We start from the raw sequence: 22,962 nt of genomic DNA on the forward strand, positions 1-22,962 counted from the left end.
CAAGCTGTGGTAATTAAATCCTTGAAGTGTGGAAGCACTATCTGGAAGCCTCTCCTTCTTAATGCTTAACTTTCCATATTTTCTCCTTGTTCCTTCCGCTCTGGTGCAGCTCAAAACAGGGGGGGGGGGTAAAAATAGGGGAGGGAGAGAGAAGATAGGCTCCACTAGTGTATTATTGTTTTAAAACAAAGGGGGATGTTTATTAGGTTCATGCTCTTACATTTATTAGCATAAAAACAGGCAGAGTAAAAACGGATGAGAAGTCTGGCGTTCTGAGCGCCCTCTCACTTGTGTTGTCAGCTGTGTGCCGCTCCGGCCAATCCCTACGCGTTACGACACGTCACGTGTCTTCATCTGGGGAACCGGATTGGCTGTTCTATGTAACCTTATATATAGTGAAACCGGAAGTGCTCTGCCTGTTTTTATGCTAATAAATGTAAGAGCATGAACCTAATAAACATCCCCCTTTGTTTTAAAACAATAATACACTAGTGGAGCCTATCTTCTCTCTCCCTCCCCTATTTTTACCCCCCCTGTTTTGAGTTGCACCAGAGCGGAAGGAACAAGAAGAAAATATGGAAAGTTAAGCATTAAGAAGGAGAGGCTTCCAGATAGTGCTTCCACACTCCAAGGATTTAATTACCACAGCTTGACTTTTACTATTTTAAGGTGAGAGTTCTGTGAGACTGTACTAGAAGGCACCACTATAGGAATAATTTATCCAGCACACAGGGCATACACAGATCTGAATAGAAGGATTATTTTTACCTCTCCAACAGCGCCACCTATCTAAGAATTTATGAACTTTTCATTTTTAATCCTGTAATGCTGTCACCTTATTTTAAAGGCACATTTAAATGAATTGTGATTGCACTATTTTATAGTTCACTGTTGGCACTTGTCTGTGTATAATGTATTCATCCTTTTGATGGGTTGCACTTTATATTAATTACTCAGTTTTTATAAGAATTTTTTATAAGGATTTTTTTATTCACCAGTATTTATTCACGTTAATTCATTTATGGTATCCTAGCTTGCTTGCACTTATGATCATTTTATTGGCAATTTAGACATTTGCACATTTTCACTTTACTACAGCACCATCACTTTATTGTCAAATAGTGGTAACTGACATATGTTCTAACACAGAGATCGTTGATCCTAGCAATTACTATTACAGCCACCACTACATAATAGTTTGGTCCCTATCCCACTATTTTTCACATCACCATTAGTAATATTGCGCGAAATTTATTTTAAAATCTACTGAGCTGGCCAGAACCACCTCTGGCGGGAGTCTATTCCACATTTTCACAGCTCTTACTGTGAAGAAACCTTTGCGTATTTGGAGATGAAATCTCTTTTCCTCTAGACGTAAAGAGTGCCCCCGTGTTCTCTGGGTTGACCGTAAAGAGAATAACTCAACACCAAGTTCACTATATGGACCCCTTATATATTTGAACATGTTGATCATATCCCCCCTTATTCTCCTCTTCTCAAGAGTAAATAAATTCAGTTCCTCTAATCTTTCCTCATAGCTGAGCTCCTCCATGCCTCTTATCAGTTTGGTTGCCCTTCTCAGCACTTTCTCCAGCTCCCCGATATCCTTTTTGAGAACTGGTGCCCAAAACTGAACTGCATATTCCAGATGAGGTCTTACTAATGATTTGAACAGGGGCAAAATGATATCTCTCTCTCTGGAGTCCATACCTCTCTTAATACAAGAAAGGACTTTGCTCGCTTTGGAAACCGCAGCTTGGCATTGCATGCTATTATTGAGCTTATGTACTACCAAAACCCCCAGATCCTTCTCCACCACGGATTCTACCAGTTGTACTCCCCCTAGCATGTATGATGCATGCATATTCTTAGCCCCCAAGTGCATAACTTTACATTTCTCAACATTAAACCTCATCTGCCACATAGTCACCCAATTAGACAGTGCATTGAGGTCGGCTTATAAATTGGAGACATCCTGTAAAGACGTTATTCCACTGCATAGCTTGGTGTCATCTGCAAAGACAGAAATTTTACTTTTGATCCCAGACCCAATATCATTTATAAAGATATTAAAAAGTAAGGGTCCCAGCACTGAATCTTGGTGTACACCACTGATAACCTTAGACCATTCAGAGTAAGAATCATTAACCACTACTCTCTGAATTCTGTCTTTTAGCCAGTTTTCTATCCATTTACAAACTGATATTTCCAAGCCTGTTGACTTTATCTTACACATGAGCCGCGTGTGAGGAACTATGTTGAATGCTTTTGCAAAATCCAAGTATACCACGTCCACAGCCACCCCTCTGCCCAAGGTTTTACTTACCTCTTCATAAAAAGAAATCAAGTTTGTCTGACAACTTCTGTCTTTCATGAATCCATGCTGTCTGTTGCTTAAAATGTTTTTTTTTCAGCAAGAACTTGTCTATGTGGTCTTTTATTAAACGCTCCAGTATCTTCCTGACTATAGAAGTTAAACTAACAGGTCTATAGTTACTTGGTAATGACTTTGATCCCTTTTTAAATATAGGCACCACGTTCACCCTGCGCCAATCCAGTGGTGCTATTCCCGTCATTAATGAGTCCCTGGGTGAATGCCATCAGGTCCAGGCGCTTTATCCACCTTTATTCTGTCTAAATAATTCTGGACCATATCACTTTTGAGCCATTGTGGATCATTCGGGGCTGTGTCACTACCACCCCCATTATGGACATGAGCTCCCCCATGCTCCTTTGTATACACAGAGCTGAAAAAAGTATTTAATAAATTTGCCTTCTCTTTGTCCCCAGTCACCCACTCTAAATTATTTTGTAAAGGGCCTACATGCTCAGATCTGGCCTTTTTACTATTAATATATTTGAAGAATTGTTTGGGGTTTGTCCTACTATCTTTTGCAATCTGTCGTTCGTTTTGAATTTTTGCATCCTTGATTTCCTTTTTACATATTCTGTTAAATTCTTTGTAACATTTAAACGACACTAGTGTTCCTTCATTTTTATATTTTTTAAAAGCTCTTTTCTTATTGTTTATAGCTTCTTTAACTTTGGCCGTGAGCCACATAGGTTTTGTTTTTAGCCTTTTAAACTTATTGCCCATGGGAATATACTTTGCAGTGAGGTCCCAAACAGTCTTTTTGAAAAATTCCCATTTCTGTTCTGTGTTTATCAATGCAAATATTCCCTCCCAGTCTAAATCCTGGAGAGCAGCCCTCATCCTTGGAAAATTTGCTCTCTTGAAGTTAAGTGTTTTTATCTTTCCTGTATGTATTTCTTGTTTACAGCTAACATCAAATGAAATCATGTTATGATCACTGCTACCCAGGTGTTCATTTATCTGGACATTAGTAATAAGCTCTGCATGGTTTGAGATTACCAGGTCCAACAGAGCTTCATTCCTAGTTGGGGCCTCATTAACCACTTAAGGACCGCCTCACGCCGATGTACGTCGGCAAGGTGGCACGGGCAGGCAGAATCACGTACATGTACGTGATCTGCCTCCCGCGGGCGGGGGGTCCGATCGAACCCCCCCCCTTGGTGCCCGAGGTGGTCCGCTTTTGTCCAGCGGCGATCGGAGGTGAGGGGAAGGCCATCCATTCGTGGCCCCCCCTCGTGATTGCCGCCGGCCAATCAGATCATTCCTCTGCTGCTGTATGCTAAACAGCAGCAAAGGAAATGATGTCATCTCTCCTCGGCTCGGTATTTTCCGTTCCGGCGCCGAGGAGAGAAGACTGCACTGTGAGTGAAAACACTACACACACACAGTAGAACATGCCAGGCACACAATACACCCCCCTTTACCCCTCTTTCCCCCCCGATCACCCCCCAATCACCCCCCCCCCCCGGTCACACTGACACCAAGCAGTTTTTTCTTTTTTTTTCTGATTATTGCATGGTGTCAGTTTGTGACAGTTAGTGTGGTGGGACAGTTACTGTTAGCCCCCTTTAGGTCTAGGGTACCCCCTAATAAAGTTTTAACCCCTTGATCACCCCCCCATCGCCAGTGTCGCTAAGCGATCATTTTTCTGATCGCTGTATTAGTGTCACTGGTGATGCTAGTTAGGGAGGTAAATATTTAGGTTCGCCGTCAGCGTTTTATAGCGACAGGGACCCCCATATACTACCTAATAAATGTTTTAACCCCTTGATTGCCCCCTAGTTAACCCTTTCACCACTGATCACCGTATAACTGTTACGGGTGATGCTGGTTAGTTCGTTTATTTTTTATAGTGTCAGGGCACCCGCCGTTTATTACCGAATAAAGGTTTAGCCCCCTGATCGCCCGGCGGTGATATGCATCGCCCCAGGCAGCGTCAGATTAGCGCCAGTACCGCTAACACCCACGCACGCAGCATACGCCTCCCTTAGTGGTATAGTATCTGTTCGGATCAATATCTGATCCGATCAGATCTATACTAGCGTCCCCAGCAGTTTAGGGTTCCCAAAAACGCAGTGTTAGCGGGATCAGCCCAGATACCTGCTAGCACCTGCGTTTTGCCCCTCTGCCCGGCCCAGCCCAGCCCACCCAAGTGCAGTATCGATCGATCACTGTCACTTACAAAACACTAAACGCATAACTGCAGCATTCACAGAGTCAGGCCTGATCCCTGCCATCGCTAACAGTTTTTTTGGTAGCGTTTTGGTGAACTGGCAAGCACCAGCCCCAGGCAGCGTCAGGTTAGGGCCAGTACCGCTAACACCCACGCACGCAGCATATGCCTCCCTTAGTGGTATAGTATCTGAACGGATCAATATCTGATCCGATCAGATCTATACTAGCGTCCCCAGCAGTTTAGGGTTCCCAAAAACGCAGTGTTAGCGGGATCAGCCCAGATACCTGCTAGCACCTGCGTTTTGCCCCTCCGCCCGGCCCACCCAAGTGCAGTATCGATCAATCACTGTCACTTACAAAACACTAAACGCATAACTGCAGCGTTCGCAGAGTCAGGCCTGATCCCTGCGATCGCTAACAGTTTTTTTGGTAGCGTTTTGGTGAACTAGCAAGCACCAGCGGCCTAGTAAACCCCGGTCGTAGTCAAACCAGCACTACAGTAACACTTGGTGACGTGGCGAGTCCCATAAGTGCAGTTCAAGCTGGTGAGGTGGCAAGCACAAGCAGTGTCCTGCTGCCACCAAGAAGAAGACAAACAGGCCTGTCGTGCCCATAATGCCCTTCCTGCTGCATTCGCCAATCCTAATAATTGGGAACCCACCACTTCTGCAGCGCCCGTACTTCCTCCATTCACATCCCCAACCAAATACAGTCGGCTGCATGAGAGGCATTTTTATGTCCTACCCAACGAACCCCCCCAAAAAAGATGTTGTGTCTGCTGCAAGCGCGGATATAAGGGTGACACCCGCTATTATTGTCCCTCCTGTCCTGACAATCCTGGTCTTTGCATTGGTAAATGTTTTGAACGCTACCATTCACTAGTTGAGTATTAGCGTAGGGTACAGCATTGCACAGACTAGGCACACTTTCACAGGGTCTCCCAAGATGCCATCGCATTTTGAGAGACCCGAACCTGGAACCGGTTATAAAAGTTAGTTACAAAAAAAGTGTAAAAAAAAAAAAAAATATATAAAATAAAAAAAAAATAGTTATCGTTTTATTGTTCTCTCTCTATTCTCTCTCTATTGTTCTGCTCTTTTTTACTGTATTCTATTCTGCAATGTTTTATTGTTATTATGTTTTATCACGTTTGCTTTTCAGGTATGCAATTTTTTATACTTTACCGTTTACTGTGTTTTATTGTTAACCATTTTTTTGTCTTCAGGTACCCCATTCACGACTTTGAGTGGTTATACCAGAATGATGCCTGCAGGTTTTGGTATCATCTTGGTATCATTCTTTTCAGCCAGCGGTCGGCTTTCATGTAAAAGCAATCCTAGCGGCTAATTAGCCTCTAGACTGCTTTTACAAGCAGTGGGAGGGAATGCCCCCCCGTCTTCCGTGTTTTTCTCTGGCTCTCCTGTCTCAACAGGGAACCTGAGAATGCAGCCGATGATTCAGCCAGCTGACCATAGAGCTGATCAGAGACCAGAGTGGCTCCAAACATCTCTATGGCCTAAGAAGCCGGAAGCTAAGAACATTTCATGACTTAGATTTCGCTGGATGTAAACAGCGCCATTGGGAAATTGGGAAAGTATTTTATCACACCGATCTTGGTGTGGTCAGATGCTTTGAGGGCAGAGGAGAGATCTAGGGTCTAACAGACCCCAATTTTTTCAAAAAAGAGTACCCGTCACTACCTATTGCTATCATAGGGGATATTTACATTCCCTGAGATAACAATAAAAATTATTAAAAAAAAAAAAATGAAAGGAAGAGTTTAAAAATAAGATAAGAAAGCAAAAAAATAATAAAGAAAAAAAAAAAAAAAAAAAGCACCCCTGTCCCCCCCTGCTATCACGCAAAGGCAAACGCAAGCATCGGTCTGGCGTCAAATGTAAACAGCAATTGCACCATGCATGTGAGGTGTCACCACGAACATCAGATCGAGGGCAGTCATTTTAGCAGTAGACCTCCTCTGTAAATCTAAAGTGGTAACCTGCAAAGGCTTTTAAAGGCTTTTAAAAATATATTTAGTTTTCGCCACTGCACGTTTGTGCGCAATTTTAAAGCATGTCATGTTTGGTATTCATGTACTCGGCCTAAGATCATCTTTTTTATTTCATCAAACATTTGGGCAATATAGTGTGTTTTAGTGCATTCAAATTTAAAAATGTGTGTTTTCTCCAAAAAATGCGTTTGAAAAATCGTTGCGCAAATACTGTGTGAAAAAAAAATGAAACACCCACCATTTTAATCTGTAGGGCATTTGCTTTAAAAAAATATATAATGTTTGGGGGTTCAAAATAATTTTCTTGCAAAAAAAATATTTTTTTCATGTAAACAAAAAGTGTCAGAAAGGGCTTTGTCTTCAAGTGGTTAGAAGAGTGGGTGATGTGTGACATAGGCTTCTAAATGTTGTGCATAAAATGCCAGAACAGTTCAAACCCCCCCCCCCAAATGACCCCATTTTGGAAAGTAGACACCCCAAGCTATTTGCTGAGAGTCATGTCGAGTCCATGGAATATTTTATATTGTGACACAAGTTGCGGGAAAGAGACAATTTTATTTTTTTTTTTGCACAAAGTTGTCACTAAATGATATATTGCTCAAACATGCCATGGGAATATGTGAAATTACACCCCAAAATACATTCTGTTGCTTCTCCTGAGTACGGGGATACCACATGTGTGAGACTTTTTGGGAGCCTATCCGCGTACGGGACCCCGAAAACCAAGCACCGCCTTCAGGCTTTCTAAGGACGTAAATTTTTGATTTCACTCTTCACTGCCTATCACAGTTTCGGAGGCCATGGAATGCCCAGGTGGCACAAACCCCCCCCCCCCAAATGACCCCATTTTGGAAAGTAGACACCCCAAGCTATTTGCTGAGAGGTATAGTGAGTATTTTGCAGACCTCACTTTTTGTCACAAACTTTTGAAAATTGAAAAAAGAAAAAAAAATGTTTTTTCTTGTCTTTCTTCATTTTCAAAAACAAATGAGAGCTGCAAAATACTCACCATGCCTCTCAGCAAATAGCTTGGGGTGTCTACTTTCCAAAATGGGGTCATTTGGGGGGGTTTGTGCCACCTGGGCATTCCATGGCCTCCGAAACTGTGATAGGCAGTGAAGAGTGAAATCAAAAATTTACACCCTTAGAAATCCTGAAGGCGGTGATTGGTTTTCGGGGCCCCGTACGCAGTTAGGCTCCCAAAAAGTCCCACACATGTGGTATCCCCATACTCAGGAGAAGCAGCTAAATGTATTTTGGGGTGCAATTCCACATATGCCCATGGCCTGTGTGAGCAATATAGCATTTAGTGACAACTTTGTGCAAAAAAAAAAAAAAAAAATTGTCACTTTCCCGCAACTTGTGTCAAAATATAAAATATTCCATGGACTCAACATGCCTCTCAGCAAATAGCTTGGGGTGTCTACTTTCCAAAATGGGGTCATTTGGGGGGGTTTGTACCATCTGGGCATTTTATGGCCTTCAAAACGGTGATAGGTAGTGAGGAGTGAAATCAAAAATTTACGCCCTTAGAAATCCTGAAGGCGGTGATTGGATTTCGGGGCCCCGTACACGGCTAGGCTCCCAAAAAGTCCCACACATGTGGTATCCCTGTACTCAGGAGAAGCAGCTGAATGTATTTTGGGGTGCAATTCCACATACGCCCATGGCCTGTGTGAGCAATATATCATTTAGTGACAACTTTTTGTAATTTTTTTTTTGTCATTATTCAATCACTTGGGACAAAAAAAATTAATATTCAATGGGCTCAACATGCCTCTCAGCAATTTCCTTGGGGTGTCTACTTTCCAAAATGGGGTCATTTGGGGGGGGTTTGTACTGCCCTGCCATTTTAGCACCTCAAGAAATGACATAGGCAGTCATAAACTAAAAGCTGTGTAAATTCCAGAAAATGTACCCTAGCTTGTAGACGCTATAACTTTTGCGCAAACCAATAAATATATGCTTATTGACATTTTTTTTTACCAAAGACATGTGGCCGAATACATTTTGGCCTAAATGTATGACTAAAATTGAGTTTATTGGATTTTTTTTATAGCAAAAAGTAAAAAATATCATTTTTTTTTCAAAATTTTTGGTCTTTTTCCGTTTATAGCGCAAAAAATAAAAACTGCAGAGGTGATCAAATACCATCAAAAGAAAGATCTATTTGTGGGAAGAAAAGGACGCAAATTTCGTTTGGGTACAGCATTGCATGACCGCGCAATTAGCAGTTAAAGCGACGCAGTGCCAAATTGGAAAAAAGTCCTCTGGTCTTTAGGCAGCCAAATGGTCCGGGGCTGAAGTGGTTAAACTGGACCATAAAATTGTCCTGTAATAGGTTTATAAATTTTTGCCCTTTAACTGTCCCAGCAGTGCCATTACTCCAGTCAATTTCTGGGTAGTTAAAATCCCCCATTATTATCACTGTCCCAGCCCTTGCAGCCCTTTCCATCTGTGCAAGGAGTCTCCACCTCCTCGTTAACATTGGGTGGTCTATAACAAACTCCAATGATTAACTTTGAACTACACCCATCTATATGCAGTTCCACCCATAATGCTTCAGACTCATCACACTCTCCATCAACCAGGTCCTCTTTCACACTTGCTTTGAGATCACTTCTCACATAGAGACAGACCCGGACACCTTTCCTTTTTACCCTGTCTCTCCGAAAGAGTGCATAGCCAGGAATATTAATAGCCCAGTCATGTGAGGATTGAAGCCAAGTTTCAGCAATACCGATTACATCATAGCTCTTCTCATGCACCCGAGCTTACAACTCACCTATTTTGCTTGGCAGACTTCTGGCATTGGTGTACAAACACTTTAATGCATTATTACATTTTGCTCTGGTGTTTTTCATATCATTTTTAGTAGTAAAAATGGCACTATAGTTTCCAATGGCTGTTTGTAACATGGGCATTTCTTGTCACCCTCCATAACCCTCCCCCATCTATCCCCATTCCACCCTCCATTAATGTCTGACCCCTAACTGACCTGTCTGCCCGATGTAATTCTAGTTCACCCTCCCTCCTCAATCCTAGTTTAAATACTCCTCCAGCCTTCCCATAAACCACTCCCCCAGCACAACAGACCCCCTTCCATTCAAGTGCAAGCGGTCTTTAGCATATAGGTTGCACCACAATGAAAAGTCAGCCCAGTGCTCTAGAAACCCAAATGCCTAATCCCTACACAAGGTCCTTAGCCATGCATTCAGCTCTCTAATCACCCCCTGCCTTTCCTGTGTTGCGCATGGGACAGGTAATATTTCAGCGAATATGACCTTGGAGGTCCTTCCCTTCAACTTGCAGCCTAGTTCTTTAAATTGATTCTTAAGGAGCCTCCACCTTCCATGTATACTGTCATTGGTTCCAACGTGGACCAAGACAGCTGGGTCATGCCCAGCCCCTCCCAGTAATTTATCCACCCGGTCCACCACATGCCGAACCCTAGCACCAGGGAGACAGCAAACCATTCGGTTGAAGCGATCCTGGCGACAAATTATATCAGTCCTTCTGATTATGGAATCCCCTATAACTACCAACTGTCTAGACCTACCTGCACTCCCCTCACCACCTTTACTAGATGGGCTGCTCTCCCGGCTGTTAGGGGTAGCAGAGACATCTAGGGCTGCCACCTCCACATCTTCACCCAACTTGGCAAATTTGTTTTGATGCACAAATACAGGACTGGCCTTCCTTTTCTGAGAGCCCCTTCCACTCCCTCTAACTACATTAACCCATCTTTCTATCTGATAATCCTGACTTGCCCCTCCACCCTCCACATCAACCCTACTGACCACCTGCTCAGCGAGCTGAGGACCCCTTTCAAGGTTGTCCTTTCCACCCAGTGTTGCAACTTGCTCCTCCAGATCTCTAATGCGAGCTTCCAGAAGGGCAACCTGCTCACATCTGTCACAGCAGTATCCATCCTGGAGCTGTTGCACCAATTTTGCATACATGTGGCACACTGTGCACTGAGCAAAACCTTCAACCCTGCTAGCACCCATTTTCCAGTTACAATACAGTTACTTAAAGGAAATGTAAGATGTTACTTACAGGTTAGAAGACTCCTGTCTTAACTCCTGTTTTCAACTCCTGGTTATTTACTCTCCACTTTAGTTCAAAATTCCACTTGTGTTCACAAAATCCACATGCAAGCCACCAGTAGGGAGCAAGCTCAAGCAGAAGCAGTCAGAAGCACAACTCCTGATTATTAACTCTCCACTTTAGTTCAAAATTCCACTTGTGTTCATAAAATCCACATGCAAGCCACCAGTGGGACTGGTAAAGCTGCATTTATGACACAGGTAAAGCTGCATTTATGTGACTGTTAAGGCTGCATTTATGGGACTGGTAAGGCTGCATTTCTTTGGCACTGGTCAGACTGCATTTATGGGACTGGCAAGGCTGCATTTCTTTGGCACTGGTAAGGCTGCATTTATGGGACTGGTAAGGCTGCATTTATGGGACTGGTAAGGCTGCATTTTATTGGCACAGGTCAGGCTGCATTTCATAGGCACTCGTAAATATTTTAGCACACCATTTGGTTCCGAATATTTTTTTCTTGTTTTCCTCCTCTAAAACCTAGGTCTGTCTTATAGAGCAAAAAATACGGTAGTCAGATTTTCCACTACTCAGCACCCATAGTTAGATCAGCTGGTAGGTTTGTCATTGTTGTGAAAAATGTACAAACTGGCAAGAAAAGTGTGACTTTTCAAATACACTATACATTCCAGATGTTATACATTAACCCTGCTAAGGCCTAGTCTTCTGGAGACTCGGGTGTCTTACTGGACTGGGTCTAGTAGGGTAGGTTGTATGTCACATAAGATTAGGGACTCAGAATGAAGAAGAATAGGAGAGTAAGGGGGGAGGGGAGTTAGAGGGTCCCAGGGGTCACCTAGCATAAAGCTTTATTGGTTGATGGCAATGATTTTAGATGACAAAGTAATTCAAGGTTTGACTAATGATGTGTCATTTAGCCAGAAGTACGCGGGAGATCCATGGTTGTCAAATTTTATATACCTGTGTTTGGGTATACTATCTTGTGGTTAGAGTTGGGCAAACAGTTTGAGTCGAGCAAAAGTTCGGCCTGAACATCTTCTGTTTGTTATTTAGGTGAACACCCAAATTTGCAGGGCACTCGGTAAGATGTTCGCTCGCCGAGCGCCCTGCAATGCACTGCGCTCTGCACAGTGCATTCTAAGCCCTGATTGAGTAAAGCTTTGCCCAATCAGGGCACAGTGAATATCTGGTTGTTAAGGAGTGGGCCAGGAAGCCGGATGAGTCATCAGCTATCAACAGGCTTCCCCGCTGACAGCTGAATGAAAAAAAACATTGCCAGCAATAGAAAAAAGTGAAAATAAATGGTGTGGGGTCCCCCCAAATCCATACCAGGCCCTCATCCAAGCATGCAGCCTGGCTGGACAGGAAAGGGGGGAGCGAGTGAGCGCACCTCCCCTCTTCAGAACCATACCAGGCCACATGCTCTCAACATGAGGGAGTGCTTTGGGGCAGGGGCGTTCTGCCCCCCTCCACCCCAAAGCACGTTGTCCCCATGTTGATGGGGACAAAGGCCTCTACCCGACAACCCTGGGTGGTGGTTGTGGGGTCTGCGGGCAGGGGGCTTATCGGAATCTGGAAGCCCCCTTTAACAAGGGGGCACCCAGATCCCAGCCCCCCCTATGTAAATGAATATGGGGTATATTGTGATATATAGTGGTATTAATAAAAATATATATGTAAACGCACTAAGGTGATCGTGTACTTTCTATACAAAAGACAAACAAATATGAGGCCAGGTACCATAAAAGTGCATGAGAGTGAACTAAGCTTGCGATATGTTCAATAGGTAGGCAAAGCCTTGCATATACGTAAGGATAAGTAACTAAATTAAATAACATATAATAAAAAGTGAAAGATAAACACTCTAGAGATGAACATGCAAATCCTCTGTGATATATAAAAATGTGCAGGTAGGTCCTGTGTATACAAAAAGTGAAATATTATGTGTACAATACCCAAATTACAAAAACTAAAAATTATGTGACAGTATAACACCCCCTATGTGGGGCTAGTACCATCAGAAATGAAAATAAATGAAGAAATACTTAATTAAAGCATGTCAGCTACATGTGTGTTAATGTGCACTGTTTCTTATAAAGTGATCCATAAATTCCTGGGACTCTGTGTTTAACATATATCGGGCCCCCGACGGGATTCATATGATATATAAACAAATTATATACAAGCAGATATATGTATGGTTAAATGGTTACTAGAAAAACTCTTTGTAACTGCATAGCATAGTATGTAAAGTCTCTGTGAAAAAACAGGCAGCTTCAATGTCTCTATGGAGAAAAGGCAGTTCTATGGAAACCACGGCTTTATGCAGTTTTAGATGTCAAAGGGTAAGAGATGGTGACTTTCGTGCTCATACACGCTGGTGGCTCCAAGTGCTCCCCCTCGTGCTCCCCCACTCACCAGACTCAGTCACCCCTACAGGGGTACTACGCACAGGAGTGGATATCTTGGGATGGCTGTCACTGTAGATGTGCTTCGCTGCTCCGTGTGATCGCTCCAGTGATCCGACTCAGGGTTTCCACCTGGTGTTCCAGGGCTGGGCTCCTCCACAACTCCCCACCTCTGGTCTAATTTATCCTCCGTATATAAAGAAATAAACAGGGGGCTTCCGTAGTGAAGTACGTCCAGTTTATTGAAAATTTAAAATATAAACAGTTCTGTAAAGTTTATACCCCGCACAGACATGGCTACGAGCAAGGATGAGACCAGGAAGCAAGTCCGAGCGTGCGTCTCACCTTGCGTTCCAGCCCGAGCTTCCGGGTATGACGTGTGAGCGTGACTCCGCCTTACGCGTTTTGTCATAGGACGTTTTCAAAGACGGTGTCGACGCTTCACACATTGATATAGTCCTACGGGCTCCCAGAAACCTCCCCTAATTATGTTAATATCGCTCGGGGGGTGTGGAATCAACAGAGCCGCTGGTCTATATGTCAGCCAGAACAATCAAATGTGGTTTCTAATACATTTTATACATTGTACTTTTTACAGTTTACTTTTATCCTACATCAAAATCTTTCTAAAGAGATGGAAACCCTATTACCATTGTGCATTATCCATTTACCTTAGTTACGATTGACAAGCTACATTTACCAGGTATAGATTATGCGAAATATTTAAAATGGTTAACCGAAAAAGATAAGGATAGAATAAAAAGTATATACAGCCTAACTACTTTCTTCTGAGTATAACAGGGTTGGAGTAAATGTTGGCTGGAACTCAAGGTGAGACGCACGCTCGGACTTGCTTCCTGGTCTCATCCTTGCTCGTAGCCGTGTCTGTGCAGGGTATAAACTTTACAGAACTGTTTATATTTTAAATTTTCAATAAACTGGACGTACTTCACTACGGAAGCCCCCTGTTTATTTCTTTATATACGGAGGATAAATTAGACCGAAGGTGGGGAGTTGTGGAGGAGCCCAGCCCTGGAACACCAGGTGGAAACCCTGAGGCGGATCACTGGAGCGATCACACGGAGCAGCGAAGCACATCTACAGTGACAGCCATCCCAAGATATCCACTCCTGTGCGTAGTACCCCTGTATGGGTGACTGAGTCTGGTGAGTGGGGGAGCACGAGGGGGAGCACTTGGAGCCACCAGCGTGTATGAGCACGAAAGTCACCATCTCTTACCCTTTGACATCTAAAACTGCATAAAGCCGTGGTTTCCATAGAACTGCCTTTTCTCCATAGAGACATTGAAGCTGCCTGTTTTTTCACAGAGACTTTACATACTATGCTATGCAGTTACAAAGAGTTTTTCTAGTAACCATTTAACCATACATATATCTGCTTGTATATAATTTGTTTATATATCATATGAATCCCGTCGGGGGCCCGATATATGTTAAACACAGAGTCCCAGGAATTTATGGATCACTTTATAAGAAACAGTGCACATTAACACACATGTAGCTGACATGCTTTAATTAATTATTTCTTTATTTATTTTTCATTTCTGATGGTACTAGCCCCACATAGGGGGTGTTATACTGTCACATAATTTTTAGTTTTTGTAATTTGGGTATTGTACACATAATATTTCACTTTTTGTATACACAGGACCTACCTGCACATTTTTATATATCACAGAGGATTTGCATGTTCATCTCTAGAGTGTTTATCTTTCACTTTTTATTATATGTTATTTATTTTAGTTACTTATCCTTACGTATATGCAAGGCTTTGCCTACCTATTGAACATATCGCAAGCTTAGTTCACTCTCATGCACTTTTATGGTACCTGGCCTCATATTTGTTTGTCTTTTGTATAGAAAGTACACGATCACCTTAGTGCGTTTACATATATATTTTTATTAATACCACTATTATTCTGAACTATTGAACATTCATAATAGGGCAGCGCCAATTTCCCCAACTTCTTTGTCACTTATGTCAATTAACTCCCAGTGGGAATTAACTAAGGGGGGGGGCTGCAGCCCTTCATTTTTCCTGAGCACGGACTTCTAACCTAATATTGTACCTCTACCCATTCATTAAAAAAAGTGTATAAAATAAAGACAGGAGGCAGTTTTTAACAATTCCTTTATTAAAAAAATAAAAATACGATTAATGTAGATACTTCGTCAATCACAATGCCCGCTAGCCGCCAAATGCCTGCTCTGACCTTTGACAGTTCTTAAATAGGTAAAGGGTGGGGTCATCTGGTGACATCACCTGGTGGCACCACCCCCTTGTGATGTCACCGACCCAGCATGCATTGACGATGGATCTACATCGGGGGACATTGTTTTTTTATTTTTTTAATAAAGGAATTGTCAAAAACCGCTTCCTGTCTTTATTTTTGACACTTTTTTTGGTGAATGGGTAGGGGTACCACGTACCCCTTACTCATTCACATAGGGAGAGGGCTGGGATCTGGGAGCCCCCTTGTTATAGGGGGCTTCCAGATTCCAATAAGCCCCTTCTCGCAGACCTCCACAGCCCAGGGTTGTCGGGAAGAGGCCCTTGTCCTCATCAACATAGCAACAAAATGATGTTCCCATGCTGTGGGCATGTGTCCTGGTATGGTTCAGGAGGGGGCACTCCTGGGTTTCATGCCCAGATAAGGTTCTGGTATGGATTTTGGTAGGGACTTCACTTTTTTTTTTTACATTTTGGCATAGGGTTTGCCTTAAAATCCATGCCAGACCCGAAGGACCCTTGGGGGGCTCTTTAAATTAAATTTTTTTCTTTATAAATGGTACAGTTGTGCCACTTTACAGACAAACTAAGGGGACCCCCAGGCACTATATTTAAATAAATTTTTCATTTTTATTGTTTCACTTTAAGCATAATTAAAATCACTGTTCCTGTAAAAATTATCTTAAAAAAAAACAATTTTGCATTGATACATATCCCCCAGAGCAGTACCCGGGCACCCATACCCTTTTTATTGCCAATAACTTGCATATACAGTGGGGAAAATAATTATTTGATCCCCTGCAGATTTTGTAAGTTTGCCCATTTGCAAAGAAATTAAGGGTCTATAATTTTTGCACATGAAACAAATGTTATAAATTAAGTTGCAGTTCACTGAGTAAATTAAGTATTTGATCCCCACGCAAAAACATGACTTAGGACTTGGTGGAGAAACCCTTGTTAGCAAGCACAGAGGTAAGACGTTTCTTGTAGATGGTGACCAGGTTTGCACACATCTCAGGAGGGATTTTGGTCCACTCTTTTTTACAGATCTTCTCTGAATCCTTAGAGTTTCTTGGCTGTCGCTTGGCAACTCGAAGTTTCAGCTCCCTACATACATTTTCTATAGGATGAAGGTCTGGAGACTGGCTGGGCCACTCTGTGTCCTTAATGTGCTTCTTTTTTGTTGCCTTGGTGGTATGTTTTGGGTTATTGTCATGCTGAAAGACCCATCCATGACCCATCATCAGTTTTCTGGCTGAGGGAAGAAGATTCTCATCCAATTCATCCAAGCTTTTACAATACATGGCCCCATCCATTGGCCTCTCAATGCGGCAAAGTCCGCCTGTACCTTTAGCAGAGAAACAGCCCCAAAGCATAATGATTCCACCTCCGTGTTTGACTGTATGGATGGAGTTCTTAGAGTCATAGTCAGCATTTATCTTCCTCCATACATGGTGAGTCTTCCTCCTCAAGAAGGCACATGTACAGTCTCATGCCAATGAACATCTAAATGATTCAGAGAAGGATTGGGAGAAAGTGCTGTTGTCAGATGAGACTAAAATTGAGCTGTTTGGCATTAACTCGACTCTCCGTGTTTTGGATGAGAACCTTCTTCCATCAGCCAGGACACTGAAGATGGGTTGTGGATGGTTCTCCCAGCATGACAATGACCCAAAACATACAACCAAGGCAACAAAAAGTGGCTTTAAGAAGAAGCACATTAAGGTCATGGAGTGGCCTAGTCAGTCTCCAGACCTTGATCCCTTAGAAAATTTATGGAGGGAGCAGAAACTTTGAGTTGCCAAACCTGGTCATCAAGTAAAAGTACCGTCTTACCTCTGTGCTTGCCAACAAGTGTTTCTCCACCAAGTACTAAATCATGTTTTGCTTGGGGATCAAATACTTATTGTACTCACTAAACTGCAACCTAATTTATAGCATTTGTTGTATGTGTTTTTTCTGGATTTTTGGTTGATATTGTGTCTCTATCATTTAAAATACACCTATGATAAAATTTATAGCCCCTTCATTTCTTTGTAAGTGGGAAAACTTACAAAATCTACAGGGGATCAAATAATTATGGGGACTTTAGATTTTTTAAATTCGGGTTCCATAGACTTCAATGGGGTTCGGGTCTGAACCTTTGCAATGTTCAAGAGTTCTGGGGCAAACCAAACTGTGGGGGGGGGATGCTCAACCCAACTCTACTTGTAGTGTAGTTTTAATCTAAGCATGTCATAGTTTCGTTAACTCTGTGCTTTTATCCCGTATGCTTACGTTAGGGGTTTTGCAGAAACTATATATGGGAAAAATGTCAAATGCCAGTTTTCATTTGAATCTCTTTCTTTACTCTGTTTTTGTCTCATGCTACACTGAGAAGATTTGATAATTCGCTTTTTGAAGAAGAATACTCTTCTCATAAACACAAGGACACACTGAGGTTGAGTGCAAAATCTAGTGCAGCTGTGCATGGTAGCCAATTAGCTTCTAACTTCAGCTTGTTCAATTTATTGGCAATAAAACCTGAAAGCTGATTGGTTTCTATGCAGAGCTGCACCAGATTTTGCACTCTCTAGTTTTAGTAAATCAACCCCACTATTTACACTGGATACTTACACGTATTTCCTACCCTCCTACTATTCGTTAATTGAAGCAATATTACAGTATTATATGTATGTTTTACAGAATTGACAAATATCCTTGCCTTACTGCCTGTAGCAATCATTTATTCTGTTTTACATTTACAAAAGAGCTGCAGAAAAAATATTTGGTAATCGAGTCTGTGTTTACAACTGTTTTAGAAAAATTAGGTATGCAATGTGTTTGCCTTTTTACATGTTAAAAACTTTCTGTATGACAGTTTTCTAGTTAATGGATACTATACTTTTATAAAGCGTACAGTAAAAAAGGCATTCATGTTTATACTTTTTATGTATAGTATTACTGAATTTATATACTTTAGATTATGAAATAGTTTGTTGTCACTAAAAGGGATTTCATATATATATATATATATATATTTTTTTTTTTATTATAATGCAGGTGGGAAAACCCTGGTACGCAGTAATAGCATCACATCAGAAGAAGTCCTAACAACTGATGACGGTGGATCTGTAAATAGCTACACAGAAGATTCAGGCATTGTGAGTTCTCCATCAGATAGCATCTCACCGGATTTGCAAACCGATAGCTACAAGAAAAGGGAGATTAGCAAAAATTGGACCAACAAAGCCAATCAACAACCTGCCAGAGTGGAGTCCTTTAACAGTGATGACTCATGGAGCTTAAATGCAAGGTATTTTTATGTGTGTTATATAATCCTCATTGCAGTATTGTTATAATTATCTTCCATTAAATGAATTTGAAATTTAACATTTTGGGGCCTGCAACTTTTTTTGGGTGGAATAGTGAGGGATTATGACTCAGGTCAGGTTTTTAATGCTGTCTATGTCTGTGGAGATTGTGGGGATTTGCTCCCTCTATTTGTCCTGGTAATCTCACCAGGACTAAAAGTAAGGGGATAATCCAAAATGTAGCATTTCCAACATACAGTGCCTTGAAAAAGTATTCACACCCCTTGAAATTTTCCACATTTTCTTATGTTACAGCCAAAAACGTAAATGTATTTTATTGGGATTTTATGTGATAGACCAACACAAAGTGGCACATAATTGTGAAGTTGAAGGAAAATGATAAATGGTTTCCAATTTTTTTACAAATAAATATGTGAAAAGTGTGGCGTGCATTTGTATTCAGCCCACTTAACTCTGATATCCCTAACTGAAATCTAGTGAAACCAATTGCCTTCAGAAGTCAACTAATTAGCAAGTCCACCTGTGTGTAAGTCCTCAGAGGTTTATTAGATAACCTTAGTGAACAAACAGCATCATGAAGGCCAAGGAACACACCAGACAGGTCAGGGATAAAGTTGTGGAGAAGTTTAAAGCAGGGTTAGGTTATAAAAAATATCCCAAGGTTTGAACATCTCAAAGAGCACTGTTCAATCCATCATCCGGAAATGGAAAGAGTATGGCACAACTGCAGACCTACCAAGACATGGCTGTGCACCTAAACTGAGAGGGCGGGAACGGAGAGCATTAATCAGAGAAGCAGCCAAGAGGCCCATGATAACTCTGGAGGAGCTGCAGAGATCCACACCTCAGGTGGGAGAATCTGTCCACAGGACAACTATTAGACATGCACTCTGCAAATCTGGCCTTTATGGAAGAATGTCAAGAAAAAAGCCATTCTTGAAAGAAAGCCATAAGAATTCCCATTTGCAGTTTGCGAGAAGCTATGTGAGGGACACAGCAAACATGTGGAAGAAGGTGCTCTTTTTAGATGAGACAAAAATGTTACTTTTTGGCCTAGAAAGAAAAACGCTATGTGTGGCAGAAAACTAACATTGCACATCACCCTGAACACACCATCCCCACAGTGAAACATGGTGGTGTCAGCATCATGTTGTGGGGATGCTTTTCTTCAGCAGGGACGGAAAAGCTGGTCAGAATTGATGGGAAGATGGATGGAGCCAAATACAGAAACCTGTAAACCTGTCTGCAACAGTGTCTGCAAAAGACTTGAGACTGGGGCAGAGGTTCACCTTCCTGCAGGATAACGACCCTAAACATACAACCAGAGCTACAATGTAATGGTTTAGATCAAAGCATTTTCATGTGTTAGGATGGCCCAGTCAAAGTCCAGACCTAAACCCAATTGAGAATCTGTGACAAGACTTGAAATTTGCTGTTCACAGACAATCTGCATGCAGTCTGACAGAGCTTGAGCTATTTTGCAAAGAAGTATGGGCAAAAATTTCACTCTCTAGATGTGCAAAGCTGTTAGAGACATCCCCAAAAAGACTTGCAGCTGTAATTGCAGCAAAAGATTGTTCTATAAAGTATTGGCTCAGGGGGCTGAATACAAATGCATGCCACACTTTTCACATATTTGTAAAAAAAAAAAAATTAAACCCATTTATCATTTTTCTTCCACTTCCCAATTATGTGCCACTTTGTGTTGGTCTATCACATAAAAACCCAATAAAATACATTTCCTTTTTGGTTGTGGAAAATTTCAAGGGGTGTGAATACTTTTTCAAGGCACTGTAGAGAGAAAGGTTTACAATAATGACTCTTGTCCCAGTGACAGGACAGAAAGGTAGAGAAACTTCCCAATGGAAACAGTAAAACAAATACAGGGGATTAACAGATCTTCTATCCAAAATGGAAAAAAAATGCCTTTTGATATTCTTTGTCAGTTTATTATAAAATGAATTAGTCTTTGTTTTACCTTATTTATCAAAGTCATTTTCTGTGACCAATGACTCAGCAAATGTTTTCCTTTTTTAGTGCCATTTAATTTGCCTTTTGTAACCTTGTTCACCCTTAATTTCCGCACAAAAATTAGATGTTATTGCCATGGTGATGTTTAGTGCTAGAGTCTCCTCTATGTTCAAATATACTAACCCCAAGAATTTGATAAACAGATGATTACTACTAAAACATTTTTGGTTTTCTTCTGAAACCTCCTTAACAATAATTCTAGATCCTAATATGTATCATCAAACTCAAATGAAAACATGCCCGAGTCAGCAGAATATACAGTAAAAGAGTTAACTTCTACCTTAAGTCGGTCATACATGGATCTGAAATCTGACCGGTCTGGACGAATTTTGATCCATGTATAGGCAGGCTGGTTGTACACAGGTTGATCTATTAATTGATTCGTGTACAACCGACCTGTTGTGTTTTTCCTGAATCATCAGTACCACTGAATATAGCCTGCAACACTGATCATTGTATTCTAATGGCTGGGAAGTCTCCCCACTGTCACAATATTACAGCGGAGGGGGTTCCCTTATCAACCATGAATGTGTGGATGGATGAATCCAGGGGCTTTTTTTTTTTCTTTCAACCTGCTGGTGTATGGGTTGCATAAATACTGCACACTTTCCCAGTTTTAAAAAAATGTATAGCAGTCTATTATATCAATTACAGAGTAAGTTAGAAAAAAAAACTGTCAATATTTAGTGATCAGTTTCATGAACAACTCCAATGCATGTATGTATAATGTATAATTGTAATGCCTTGCAAGACAGCTTGAAGTTAAGATTTATAAAATGGTCAAGAAAGATTTGCACAATAGAGAGCACTAGCGTGGCAAGCTTAAATAAAAGTTATGTTTTAATCTTAAGTGGATGTCAGAAAATTGAAGGACGTTAACTGACAAAATTAGCGTGCTGTAGTTCATATCTTTACTTCACTATGAATTAACGAATGAACGAATTAATGAATGAAGTTATCATAATTTGCAAAGCATTGGTTTTTCATGGGGGTTTTAGTGTTTTTTGCAGGCAATGCTAGCTAACACTCATTTATAATTTACCAATATTCTGCTTTCTGGACTTGGAAATATTCATTGAAAAAGATGTTGATTGATAATGGTAATGGAAGGGGGGATTCCATCCTAATGGTATATTAATTTTCCGAATTAGTGTGTTTCTCTTTGTTTTTGCTCTTGGTAGTCTTTTAACCTCTGCCTAGATTGGTAAAGATGAAATAAAGTTTCAAGTTACTTTGGGGTTGTTGAGGATTGTGACAAGTGTGGTTGAGGAAATAATATATAATGCCCTGTACACAAAAGCGGACTTTTCGACCGGACTGGTCCGACGGACCGAATCCGGTGGACAATCCGACCGTGTGTGGGCTTCATCGGACCTTCAGCGGACTGTTTCTGTCGAAAATCTGACGGACTTTAGATTTGGAACATGTTTCAAATATTTACGTCGGAACTCCGCCGGACCCAGTTCCTATCGAGAAATCCGCTCGTCTGTATGCTAGTCCGACGGATGAAAACCGGCGCTAGGGATGCTACTGGCCACTGGCTATGAACTTCCTTATTTTAGTCCGGTAGTACGTCATCACGTACAAATCCATCGGACTTTGGTGTGATCGTGTGTAGGCAAGTCCGTTCATTCGAAAGTCCGTCGGAAGTCCATCAAAAGTCCGTCGGAAGTCCGTCGAAAGTCCGTCGGAAAGACTGTCGGACCTTTGTTGCCGAAAAGTCTGCCCGTGTGTACAGGGCATTAGTAGGGCTGAGAATGGGTATGGCAGTCCCAGTTACATAATTTATGAAGCATCATAAGAAATTTAGACGCACAGAGACCTATGCATGGAATGGTATGGCATCTTTGGAAAGTGGCAGCTTTGTATAATAGATATAATAAACTAGAAGAAGGCAGAAGAGACGCTACAGCCAGACACAGGGAACAACACAGGCTGTGTTTTGTAAATGCTAATGGGTAGGGAGAGGCACAACACTGTTATGCTTTCGTTATGCTAATCTAGCAATGTTACTTTGTGGTATATGCAAGGAGTTTCAGACCTCTACAGTGTATAAATGTGCTTTTACTGAACAAAAATGCTGTACATTCAACACTTTTACAATATTAGGAATACGGTACAAAACTGACAAATATATCAAGCTAGATGCCTAGACAATAAGCAGAAACTATGGTTGGTAAACAGTATAAATACGCTTAAAAGTTATTTAAAGCGGAACTTCAGTCATTTTTTCATCTTTCCATCTATTAAATCTTCTTCCCTTGTTGTTTTAACTTTGGATAGTAAAACATTTTTTTCTGCCAGTCAATACTTTGCACAGCCCACTTCATG

General features: G+C 41.5%; 1 protein-coding gene across 3 annotated transcripts in view; it reads left to right on the forward strand.

Annotated features, from left to right (window-relative positions):
* COBL (cordon-bleu WH2 repeat protein) overlaps window positions 1–22,962 on the forward strand; it is a 586,035-nt gene that overhangs the window by 470,287 nt on the left and 92,786 nt on the right. For all 3 annotated transcript variants that reach the window (XM_073630596.1, XM_073630595.1, XM_073630597.1), the window contains one exon: window positions 18,329–18,581. In XM_073630596.1, the coding sequence (XP_073486697.1) occupies window positions 18,329–18,581 (253 nt within the window). The remainder of the gene's footprint in view (window positions 1–18,328; window positions 18,582–22,962) is intronic.

Source organism: Aquarana catesbeiana, linkage group LG05, assembly GCF_042186555.1.
Source record: "Aquarana catesbeiana isolate 2022-GZ linkage group LG05, ASM4218655v1, whole genome shotgun sequence".
Lineage (NCBI taxonomy): Eukaryota > Metazoa > Chordata > Amphibia > Anura > Ranidae > Aquarana > Aquarana catesbeiana.